We start from the raw sequence: 12,574 nt of genomic DNA, 5'->3' as shown, positions 1-12,574 counted from the left end.
GGAAGAACGACGAACTCGATGATGTAGAGCACTCCTTGAATTTCAATCTGGCGGTGCACGCAGCCACCGGCTGGACATGCTGTGCTGTGGCCGTGCGGAGTAATGGACCGAAGAAAGGCGTCGTAACTTTTCGTATTGAGCGGCATAGTTTTTCGGCAATCACAGATATGGCGGCACCTGTGTCAATGAGGGCAAGCACAGAGACACCTTCAACAGCGACATCAATAACGTTGGGCGGCGAAAGAAGAGGGCTTGAGCGTTGCGACGATGACTCAGTTCTTGCCTAGGGAACTGCGCCACTTAGTTTTCCGTGTCAGCGGTAGAGGGACGTCGACGCATCGGGGAGAGCGAGTGATGACGAGGAGAAGGAGAACGGCGGTCAGAAACTGGGCGAAGGCTAGGGCGGGGAAGAGGTAAATCGCGGTCTGGAGTGTAAGACAATGGATGGTCGTACGCTGCTGTGCGTGGGTCGTCACGTGGATGAAGTGGACGGCGGCGGCACAGGTGTGCAACGTGTCCGGGAATACCACACGAATAGCAGATGGGCCGATTGTCTGCTGTGCACCAGGGATTAATTGCTCAATGGACTGGAGGTCGTGGTGGCGGGGAAGTAAAAATAGGGCTAGGCATTGGAGGCGGAGCCCGGAACGTCGGTGGGCGTGGTCGTGCGACGGCGTCGGTGTAAGTCAGAGGGGCGGTGAGTTGAGGCGCCCACTCCAGAGGAAGGACCTCGGACACTTGTTCTTCTATGACGTGTCGTAGGGTCGGACTAAGGGACGAACTGGACTCCGGCGGGTTGGAGATAAGGGAGAGCTGGCGAGCAACTTCTTCTCGAACGAAAGCCTTGATCTGCGAGAGGAGGCTGGAATCGTGAAGAGGAGAGGTCAAGCCGGACAACGATTCCTGATGGGGAACAGGATGGCGGGTGAGGAGGCGTTGACGGCGGAGCTCGTCATAGCTTTGGCAGAGTTCAATAACTTGGCCAAAAGTAGAGGGGCTCTTTGAAATCAGCATCTGAAACGCATCCTCGTCGATGCCCTTCAGGATATGCTTGATTTTATTGCCCTCAGTCATGGATGCATCGACGCGTTTGCAGAGAGTGATGACATCTTCGATATAGCTCGTAAAGGTCTCACCAGGCTGCTGAGAGCGCGACTGCAGACGCTGTTCGGCATGAAGCTTTTGAACAGCAGGGCGGCCGAAGACCTCGCTGAACTTTGTCTTGAACACAGTCCAGCTTGGGACTTCGCTTTCGTGGTTGCGAAACCACAAGTGGGCAATTCCGGTAAGGTAAAAAGGACGGTGGTCAATTTCGTGGTGTCATCCCATTTGTTGTTAAGACTGACACGTTCGTATGATGATAGCCAGTCATCAACGTCGTGGTCATCAGCACCGCTAAAGATGGGAGGGTCCCGCTGACGGAGTGTGCCGGGGCATATGGAGGACTGGGGAGCAAGTGGTGGTACGCTCGTGGCGCTTGCGGAGGTCATGATGGCAGGGAGGATCCGGCTGCGCAATTCCAGGATTACAGGAGACCCAGCAAACCTCCACCAGTTATGACAAGGAAGTCTAGCACGGCTGTGGACGACACGAAGGATGCCGACAGGAAGACACAACAGCGTAGGTTTCGCCAGGCGCACCAGGAACAGCGTCGAGCACGAGCCCCACTACAGTAGCGCTGGCGATTCGGCTGCGGAGCTCTACACGACGCACTTCTTCTTCCTTACACTACGTTATCTTTTCACCGCTGGTGACATGAAAGACGCAGTCGGAACCAACCACTGTGGTCGGAGCAGATAGCAAACAGGCATTTTCTGCACACGTACGCACGCCTAGTCTCCAACGAAGTTGCACAAACAGGTAACGACGACAACAGGCATGCGGTCGCAAGATCCTTACAAATCTACCGATGTAAAAAGCAGAATATAAAGGGTAAAACAAACCTCACGCTGCTACATTAGTCGCCTTCAGCCGGTAGGCTTGCAAACGATAAGATTGCAGTGCAGTCAGAACGGATAAGTAAAAGGTACTTTTAAACTAAAGGTTGGATTTCGCAGCATGTTGACGAGACACGCAAAAGAGAAACGCCCCACAGAGCGCTACTTGTAACTATCGATTTATTCCCTTGTCAGCGGAATAAATACAGGAAGATAGTCAAAGGGGGAGAGCAAAAAAAAAAAACTTTACAAAAAGGGCCCTCCACCAATACCAAGCCGGCTTTGTCACATGCTCATGTTTTGCAACATTCGACATTGCAAAAAAGGAATGAGGATGCAGAATTTCAGATTAGCGCGTGAGGAAATCTATTTCTTTTGCACTATAAGGGAGACGGATGGCATGCCTGCGCACATACTTCCCATACGCGGAATCTCAGCGGCTTCGATTATCTCGCTTCATTTGGCTTATAAAAGGAGCGAACACTGAGCGAAGAGGGTAGACAGGTGGCTGCGAACTAGGTGCAGGTAGTGCACAGGAAGCAGTTGCGGCGGTTTGCCGCGGGAATGCTCGGCGGGTGATTGGTATGTGCCATGGCGGTGTGGTGAGGTATTTTCCACAACTACATTAACTGTTTGACTCCTAATGCCATTTGCCCTTGTTATCTAAATAAATTATTTGCTTCACCTTTGCCTTGTCTCCGGAACCCACGTACACCCGTGAGCAGAAGTATACGAACCCCGCGGGAGCGCGTGCCAAACGGCATCGATGCGCTACCTTCCGGCGCGGCACTTGCTGTCGAGAGTGGCACTCAAGCGCCGGTGCGCATGTGCATCTTACCATATCTGCCAGTATGTCTGACGGCATGTCATGCTGCTTCTCTGGATAACGTACGCTCCTCACCGACTAAACGTTCAATGGCTTGTGCCGCTTCCATTGCTCCGCCATATCTGCGCCACTGTTTCATCGAGAGGATGCGCCGAAGCTAGCTGGCCCATCCGCTGTGCATTGCCACTACTTCGGTTATTGCGCAGCCTGCTGCTTAATATCGCGCCTTTCGATGCCTCAGCCAGAATGCCTTGCTTCTTACCGCGACGTTATGTTATCGAAAGCACTTCCAATACTTGTTGCCGACGTGATGCTGCTACTTTCGTAGAATAAAAATCCGCCTCTATTTCACCCTGTGAAAGTGGATGTACGGGATGTACAGCGAAGCTGTTGCCAACGTTAAACAAGCACCATCACCACAAGCGACGTAATTAAGTCATGCGCACACGCACATGTACGGAAGCGAAGCATACAGATGCTCGTTCCTCTAGGCCATCCACCAAGTGCAAGTGCCTTATTGAACTAATTCAATTTTTCAAAGTAAACTGCTTCAGAAAATTCGTAATGCATGACTTGCACACAAGCTGCAGACATGATAGCTTCGGATTGTAATTCGAATATACGAGAAAACATATTGCTGTTACGCGGAAACTGAGAGACAAATCCCTTTTCCAGCTGCCGTTTGAGGTCTGTCTGAGTGGCCGCGGCCGCTAGGTGGAGGTACGGTTCTTGGACAGTGTTTTCCATAATGTCGATAACGGTCGCAGCACATGCTGTGCGACAGATGCAACTGGCAGAGCGCCCTCGCGCCAAGGACAGATACATTGTGTTCACACGTCCAGTGTGCGTCATTGAACTAACTGAATTTGTCGAAGTAAATTGCATCAGAAAATTTGTAAAGTACGACTTATACACAAGCTGCTGACATGATACCTTCGGACTGTAATTCAAATATACGAGAACAAAGGCATCGTCACGTGACGATATTGCCTGATGACGTAATCTCATGAGGCCATCACGTTAAACGTGACGTCACGCGATGACGTTTTCGTTAAGTGATGATGCCCCCCAATGTCGTCATGTGATGCCTCATGGAGAAACAGCACACTGTGCGCTTCCGGCTTCTTTGCACCAGGGTGTCGGAACGAAATGCTTTTCATTCTGGTTTTAGTGTCGTTCCACTGAAAAAAGTTTCGTTCTGGTTTTACCCCGGAACAAAAAAAAAATTATCCGTAACAGTTCATAACGGTTTTGGTTTGCGTGCAAAAATTTTCGAAGCAAAGTGAGGAGAAAACTATATTATTAATTTTTCTCAATAAGTGAATTCTGAATTCTGAGATCATGCTCAGTGCCTTGAGTCAAGGCACCGAGCATGATCTCAGAAGCCAGCACGTCATCGAATCTACTCGAGACCGCTGTTCCGATAAAACGAACTTAAACGAAGGATATAAGTGCGATAACAAAGCGTGGTACGCATAGATTGATTGACTGAACAACTTTATTGAGTGTCCTGCGAAGTTAATTCGGGACGGGCTTTAGCCCCGGCCTAGGCTTCGGCCGTGAGCCCTTGGGCTCGGGCGGCTTCCTCAGCTCGCTGGACGGCCCAGAGTTGATCTTCTAATGCGGAGCTTAGCAGAGCCACCTCCCAGCGCGCCCTGTGGTTCGAGACTGCCTCCTCGTGGTTTCAGTGTATTTTGTCGTTTAAACTCGAGCATGTGTCCCAGGGTCGCCCTGGCATCGCACGCCCTACATTTATCCATGTAGCATAGACGAAAGGTCACTGGATTTGGGTACGTGTACGTAGAAAACGAAAAGATAAGCTCTTAGCGTGCAAGCCCTGGGTTTTGCTACGATGCCGATCTGCTAGTGCACCGAGTGGCAGGCTTAGATTAGTGGAGCGCATGACCGGCTATCGCTCGCACTATGCCTGCCTGAAATACGCACTTATGCGGACCCCTGAGCTACGCACTAATTCTGACGTTGCCTGACGTCAGTTGTTTCGGATTGCTGACTTTCCCCTTGAACTGAGAACCAACCAAAAATATTTCGTTTTCACTCCAAAACAAAATATTAAATAAGGTTTCGGTTACATTTTCATTCCAGTAAAAAATATTGTTTCGTTTCGTTTTCCGTTTTTGTTTTCGTTCTGTTCCGTTCCGACACACTGCTTTGCACTGTCTCCGGAATCGGCCCAATTTCTTGTGTGAGCGAGAGCCCCCACACGGACACTAAAAATCCCGACCAACTAGAGGCCAACAGCTTCGCTGTAAAATGTTGATAAACCGTTGCAATCCTTTTGCACAACAAAGGACACCGATTGGAAAAGCATGCTTGAATAAACGACAACTAATATTGGAAGCACTTCCGGTAACATAAGGCCGCAGTAAGAAGCAAGGTATTAAGCTGAAGTCACCAAAGGGCGGTAGAGTAGGCAGTAGGCCACACGGTAACTGATGAAATGAGATATGCGACGGACGCCTACGCCAGCTTCGCTGAAGTCACTCATTGAAGCAGTGGCGCAGATGTGATGGAGCAAAGGAAGTGGCACAGGCGGCCGTCCGTTCAACGTTTAGTCGACGAGCAGCGTATCTCATTAAGAAAGGCGACATGACATGCCCTCAAATATGATAGGAGGCGCATGCGCATCGTCGCTCAAGCACTAGTCTCTACAGCAAGCGCTGCGCTAGAAGATGGCGCGTCGATGCAGTTCAGCATGTGCTCCTGTGGTTCGTATACTTTTCCTCACGGGTGCACCTATAAAGAAGAATTGATACAAGGTGAGGATCTGCTGAATAGGCCACAGATGCTACTCTTGTGTTACTTACCTGCTAATGAACCGCCTGATGCTCTGACGCTGACGGTACAAGTCTTCCACGTTCTCGCTTGTGGCGTTTGCCAGCAGTACCATTATCAATAATGCAGAGGAGACGCAGTATCTGTAAATAAACCAAAGAAAGTCACAGTTTCACCAGAAAGGTGAAGCATCGATTGCGATAGCAAATTAGTAGACAGCTATACGAAGTAAGGATAGCAATTTTAGCGGCCGTATAAACTTGTAAACATTCGCTTACTAACTAAATTACCAAGCATGGTGTCACGCCCACACAAGCAAACATGAACACATCTCACTCGATGACCGCGCACACTCACTGTCAAAACGCTGGAGTGAGAAAGCGCGGCAGCAGCAGCGAGCGAATTGACCTTCGTGCTGCCTCTTGCTTCAGCGCTAACTAAGCGGCGAGAACACAGCGCACACGAAGCTATCAGCACTGGGGCACCCATCGCAGATCGCTTTCAAGATAGAGCCCGCGCCATAAGCAGCTGCTACCGAAGTAGAACGCCCCCTCCCCAACCCTTCTTCTCCTCCCGGTTCCTTGGGCGCGACGGAAGACTGCACTTTCTAAACAAAACGGTGTTTTATGCATTGAAGAACAAAAATTCACAGGGCACAGAGCGCGAGGACTATCGGAAACGGCATCGTTGGCTCTTTTGCATTTCAAATGTCCACCAAGTAGTCGGCAGAAATGTCTATTATTATTATTACTGAGTTTGGAGACATACAAAAATACCAGAGAAAACAATTAAATTATACAGAAATTCTGAGAATTGTCTACTAATTCGTAAGCATTCCTTGGCTCGGCTCTTAGCTCTTGCTTTTGTTTCCCAAATTTCAGTTAGCCCACCCCCAAATTTCACTTGGCCCACGCACTATAGGGTTCCCCATGCATTGTTTATGGAAGCCTACGTATCCCTATGGATTAAGTGCCACGCTTTTTGCGTTGCGGCCACGGTTTTGCTAACAAGATTGCCGGGGTACTCGCCAAAGAATGCTCACGCATTAAAAATAAGAGAAGGAGCACACACATATATGCCGCACGGTGAGACGACTGCCTGCTCTTCAGGAAAGGTGAAAAAAGGGAACAGAAAGAAAGTCGCTGCCTGGGTTCTCATTAAATCAAGATCGAACAAAAAGAATCCTAAATAAAAATACTCTGAGTCCTCGTCACTCACTGCACACATAGCGTAAATACAGAAGCTAAGGCGCTCTCCAATCCCTTGTCTTTCAGCAGTTAGTAGCACTTCAGCTGCTTCCTGTCTTTTTCACCTATTCCAATACACTGGGCTATCTAGAACAAGTTATCTCCTAGTCGGCAACCTTGTCTAGAGCCATTGCGTTCCTCGACTAAACTCTCTTGCTCACACCTGCAGCTGAAACTTCACTTCTTGCATCGTTATCCTATACAACGCCGACATTAGGCTATCACAGCCAGGTGCCCCCCATTCTTACTATTTCTGATCTTGAAATTTCATTTACTTTAGGTGTATATAACCCGTGGCGGAACACACATCCACGCCATATACTAAACTGCTCAATAAAGGAGCTTTGTCTCTCTCTCTCTCTCTTACTCATGCCGCAACATAATCCCTCTCTCTATTGCTTTGCCCTTTTGTGGATGGTGCATCACAGCCTCAGTTGCCTTGCCGCCATTAACCTCTACATAATTAACTAAATAACTAACTAATTAACTGCTTTGTCTGAGGATAACGATTATTCTCATTTTGTCAAAGCTTGCTGCTTGGCACACCGGAACCATTACTTCTGCATGTCTTTTTTTTCTGTTACGCCTGTATCAAAATCTTCCTTTACGCTGACGCGTGAAGCTTCCCCTGGTGACAACGACAGGCTGTTTGTTCTACTTGTTCAAGAGTCGCAGAAAATCCCTGAAACGTGGAAGTTGATGCAGAGCCTTCGCAAGCGCACTTGCCTAGGCGGCCTTGGTGCTCGCAGCTAGACTTCTGCAAAAGACGTCCCAACCGATAATGCGAGCTATGCGTCATGCTTTCCTTCTTCTCAACACTTCGCCTTATCCGCTTGTACAGCCATGAAGTGCCATACTGACTCCCACCGCGCGATATTTGAAACCACTATTCTCCAGTCGAGTTTTCCGTGTACAGTCTGATGCTGCCTGCAACATTGTTTTGCTCACGCTGATCGCCATAAAATGCCACATGCTCCCAAATTAAGCTTAACCCGTTCTGAAACTTTTGAAACACGACTTATACCCTACAATGAATATTTAAGATTTTGCCTGATTAAAAGCAATTAGCTGACTCATCGTATTTAAAAAATAGTCTGAGTAACTCACGATTACTGTGAACAATATACCGCTGGTCTTATTAATAAGTCTGACGTGTACTACTGTATTTTAAGGTTTAGTTCAAGTTACATGAAATGCCTGGTATAACAGCGCTTATCGTTACTAAGGTAGTGCATGCACTTACATGCTCTACATAAATAGCAGTAGCAATAGTATTTTACTGTATGCCATTATAGAAAAGGGGAAAGTCAATGCCATAGGCGTCGTAACTGTATCGCTTTTCAATGGATACCTGAACTGTCTCACAGTCATACGGTAAAGACAATAGTACCAGAGTAGAGTAGGGGTAAGAAAAATTATAAATTATATTAACACTGGCTGTAAAGAAGAGAAAGTATGTGGAGAGATGTAGGAGACCTAAATATGCATGGGCATAAATACCTCACATGTACCGGTTATTCCGAGTAAAACTAAGATTTTTTTTGTGTGTGGGCTTCTCCTTGCAATGTGTCTCACTGTGGGAAAGCTACCTTTAAGGACCTGCATTAGGTACGTTTGCATGCATGGTCAATTATTAAGTCACGTTCCATAGCAGATTTCTGCCCGTTCAAACGTAAGCAATAAAGTTAAAATAACAATGTGGGGAGACAACAGACATGCATGTCGAAACCACTCAGTGTCCCTTGTTAGGTAAGCGCGAGCTGCACGGGTTGACCGGGATCGACTCGTATTGCACTCAATTATTGTAGCAATGGGACATACGTTATAGCTAACTCAATGGACTGCCCAGTTCGGTAACTTTTCAACAGTAGCTGTTCTAAGTCGACCCTTCACCGTCTGTCCCTCCGGCGGTGTCACGCAGGCCACGTGACCAGGGGAGGATGAGAGCCGCGCCGGGGGAGGGCAGGTCACGTGACCAGCAGAGGAAGAGATATGCGCTAGGAGAGGAGGCGACCAATGAGAGAGTGCGCTGGGCACGAGGAGGAGAGATGATAGGTATAAGAGAACGTGTTTCTGTATGGCGCGCCCTTTCGGATAACGAACGCAGCTGCGATGCGACTATGGGAAGACCACGAGAAGTGTGTACTCCTGAGGAAGAGGCTGCCTACTGCGAGTGTTAGCGAGAGTTGGCTCGTGAATGGGCTCGTCTCCTGCTCTCATTCATCATCATCATCATCATCATCATCAGCCTACGTTTATGTCCACTGCAGGACGAAGGCCTCTCCCTCAGATCTCCAATTACCCCTTCTTGCGGTAGCCGATTCAAACTTGCACCTGCAAATTTCCTAACATCATCACTCTACGTAGCTTTCTGCCATCCTCGACTGTGCTTCCCTTCTCTTGGTATCCATTCTGTAACTCTAAATGGCCCACCGGTTATCCATCCTACGCATTACATGACCTGCCCAGCTTCATTTTTCCTCTTAATTATTGTCAACTAGAATATCGGCGATCCCCATTTTCTCTCTGATCCACACCACTCTCTTCCTGTTTCTTAACACTAGGCCTAACATTTTTCGTTCCATTGCTCTTTGTGCGGTCCTTAACTTAGCTTGCTCTCATTATTACCGCGCTAAAAAGGAGCGGCGCAACTTGCACGTGACAAAAAGCACGCCGCAACACAGGGAGAAACCTCACGCGACCCCCAAAAAAAAACACACTGACAGAACCGCAAATATGTAGCAGCACCAAAGAGGCAATGCACAGAGCTGCTGCCAACGCCGTCCACGTTTCCCAGCATTTGCGCCGACCATGCGCGGTGTACGTGACTGCAGCCGATGCCTCTGGCGGCGGCTCGGCAGGTTTCGACCAGAGAACTGGACCCTCGTCGAGTAGCGTCGGAAGTCGCTGCCTCTTCTCGCCTCGCAACGTTTCAATATAACTTCCTGTTGTATATCAGCGTTTAGTTGTGTTTACACAATCACATCACGTGCAACACATGCACATGTAACACTCGTAACACGCGGTGTAACTAACACAGTTTCGCTGTTCAACCATCTTCACGGAGTGGAAGGGGCAGTGATTTTTTACTCTATCGACTCTTGGTCTTGTTTCTTCTGCAGTACTTGATCAATTTTTGAAGCGACTATATGGCGCTAGCCTGTGTTAAATTTTAAGTTCCACTGCTGCTTATGTTCTGAATTGCAAGTTGTACTCACTTCAGTAATCTTTAAAGTCATTAAAGAAAAAAGAACTAATGACCTATGAATTTACTCGACTTTTTTATGGAGCAACCACAGTGCCACGGATTTTCGAGGGATCTACCTTCGTCAGGTGTTGTCCAGCCATCTGTGACCCAGCCATATTTGGTTTGCAGTGCACTGCTTGAACTGAAGCAAGCAAGCAATTCAAATAAATATTGTGCAGATCGGACACACTGCGAGAATCGACGCTATGCGAAGCATTTTGCAGGTAGCTGGCTATATGCAGCATTGTTTGGGGTTCCGCAATGCAATACTAGGTGAACCAACGTGTTTGTGTAAATTGAGTAGTGTGTGTGGGTCGTGAGTGTACGTGTGTGTGACAACAGAAACATGATGACCACGTTGAAGCCGATTGTGTGGCGGAAACGGCATTTCTACACCAGCCATTCGAGGTGAGCTTGCAACGTATGGAGATTGTTGATTTCTACCATGGCCACTGGATAAAAAAAAGGTGCATCCAGCGGCCATGGTTCTAAATAGGCAGTGGACGACCGCAAGAGAAAGAGGAACACGAAATGTGACGTCATCAGCGACTATGTGCTATAAATCGTACGTAATTATATGGCTTGGTATATGGTGTACGTTAAAACGACGATGGCGTTTGTATTTCGACGAACAAATGTTAAAACATTATTAACTGCTGGGCGATCATGAAGTCAGTACAACATCGCACAGTTTCTTTGCAGCATACGCTGCTCCGAGGAAAGTTCAAGAGATAGTGGGCCGGTCCTGGAGATAGTGGTCTGACATGGTGTCTCAAAGCACACGCTGTCACAAGGAAAGAAAACGAAAAAGTGGCATGGGGCGCATGCACTGTCTTTCCAAGAGCTGGCTGGCTTTGGAACGAGAGTATATGCATGCGGTCGTGGCCTGAACTGATGTACCGAAAGCCATATTTGTCTCTATTTGGCCAAGACGTTCTTTGCCTGCCATGTCCATAGAATGTGTATGTTGCCAGCAGCACAAACATTTTCTTCAAGCTGCACACTTCCATGTTGCCAGTAAAAACATGGCTTCATGACAAAGGAGTATATGTGCCGTGGAATGCTAAATGTAGACCTTGCAACCAACCTGAGTCCATATAACCTTTATTCATTATGGAGGAGCCACATCATCGACAGGCATGCCGAGCCACCTCGCTCGACACCTCGCTCTCATTCGAGAAGACTGTTCAATTGCGTGGCGTGGTCGAAATCTTTGATTGCGTCACCGTTTGGCTTTCGCATCATAACACTTGTGTTTGTTTGCCTGATTTTTGAACTTTCATTGGACTGTGTAGCATCTGAACGTTTTTTTTGGTGTGTGTCTAAATATAACATAAATAATGCTCACTTGACATTACTGATACAATTAAACCTCAATAAAACCAAGCCGTTAAAATCGCCAATTTTCTTCATTATACCGAAATTTTGTTGTATTAAAATTCTACCTTTTATGCAAATGAGTACAGTCGCCAATCGGTTTTTCTTACATGGAAAGGGGCCGCAAAGTTTTCTGGATCATCGGGCAATCGGAAAAAGCAAATTTGAATGAGAAAACAATTCATTTTTATTGAATTTGGGAGTCAGCAACGAATGATACGGTTTCATGCCACGTCCACGATATCTTCACATTGGTGGTGCGAATTAAGCGAAGCCAGCCACGCTTTTGCGTACACTCCGCCCCCGCGGCTGATACCGTCACCCGCACTGGGACAACGCTATCAGGAAGAGCGGCGGCAGTGGGGAGCGAATGCTTCATCTGCCTCTCGCTTCAACTGAAGTCCCTATTTAGGGACTTAAGCTTCAACGGGTCTCCGAAACTCAAGATTATGCAACCTCCAATCCTAAACGCGCGGGAAGACCGCTTACATGATGCCACGCCGTCTCGGCACACCTACTCTTTGCACACGCAGCAGATTACGCCTAAAGCAGGGTGCGCGGCTGCGTATGCGCTCAGCCGCGCTTACAGCCATGCACAGCCACGGCCGAGACGCGTGCCCATCTTACCGACACGCGTGCCCAACTTACACATCACTCACCCGACTCAACCCCCCCCCCCCACCCCTCGCACGCGCTTGATCGCGTTACCGCGAGCTCATTCTTCTCCTCCTCTTACCATTTGCTCGCACGGGAAGAGAGAGAGATTGTGGTTGTGAAGAGGAAGAGGCGCTATTTTCTGCAGTCCTTTAGGGAGCACGACTCAGCGCGGGAAGGCGGCACCCGTGAAGCACCACCATTCTTGTCTCACTCTTGCACAAGCTTTCACTCGTACCTAAAGCACACAGTGCGCGGGGCGTGATAGGATGATAGGGGCGTGACTTTATACGGAACATGATGCTGCTCCACTTCAGCGGTCACTCTTGTCGCGCAGCGCGCGATTTGAGAGGTGCGTTCGCAAGCGGCCGCTTGTAATTCAATCATTTGACCATCTGCATTCACGGAAGTTTCTTTTTATTCTCTCGAAATTCCTTTGTGGCGGCAGTGAAACTTCATTATATTGAAATCGCGTATAAACACACTTCATTAC

General features: G+C 48.2%; 1 protein-coding gene across 1 annotated transcript in view; it reads right to left on the bottom strand.

Moving 5' to 3' along the window:
- LOC119441448 (uncharacterized) overlaps positions 1-12,574 on the bottom strand; it is a 56,908-nt gene that overhangs the window by 28,742 nt on the left and 15,592 nt on the right. The window contains exon 6 of the mRNA XM_037706067.2: positions 5,589-5,699. Coding sequence (XP_037561995.1) covers positions 5,589-5,699 — 111 coding nt within the window. The remainder of the gene's footprint in view (positions 1-5,588; positions 5,700-12,574) is intronic.

Source organism: Dermacentor silvarum, chromosome 2 (assembly GCF_013339745.2).
Source record: "Dermacentor silvarum isolate Dsil-2018 chromosome 2, BIME_Dsil_1.4, whole genome shotgun sequence".
NCBI classification, from domain to species: Eukaryota; Metazoa; Arthropoda; class Arachnida; order Ixodida; family Ixodidae; genus Dermacentor; species Dermacentor silvarum.
Note: the sequence above shows the minus strand (reverse complement) of the source record. Positions and strands in the feature narration are given on the sequence as shown.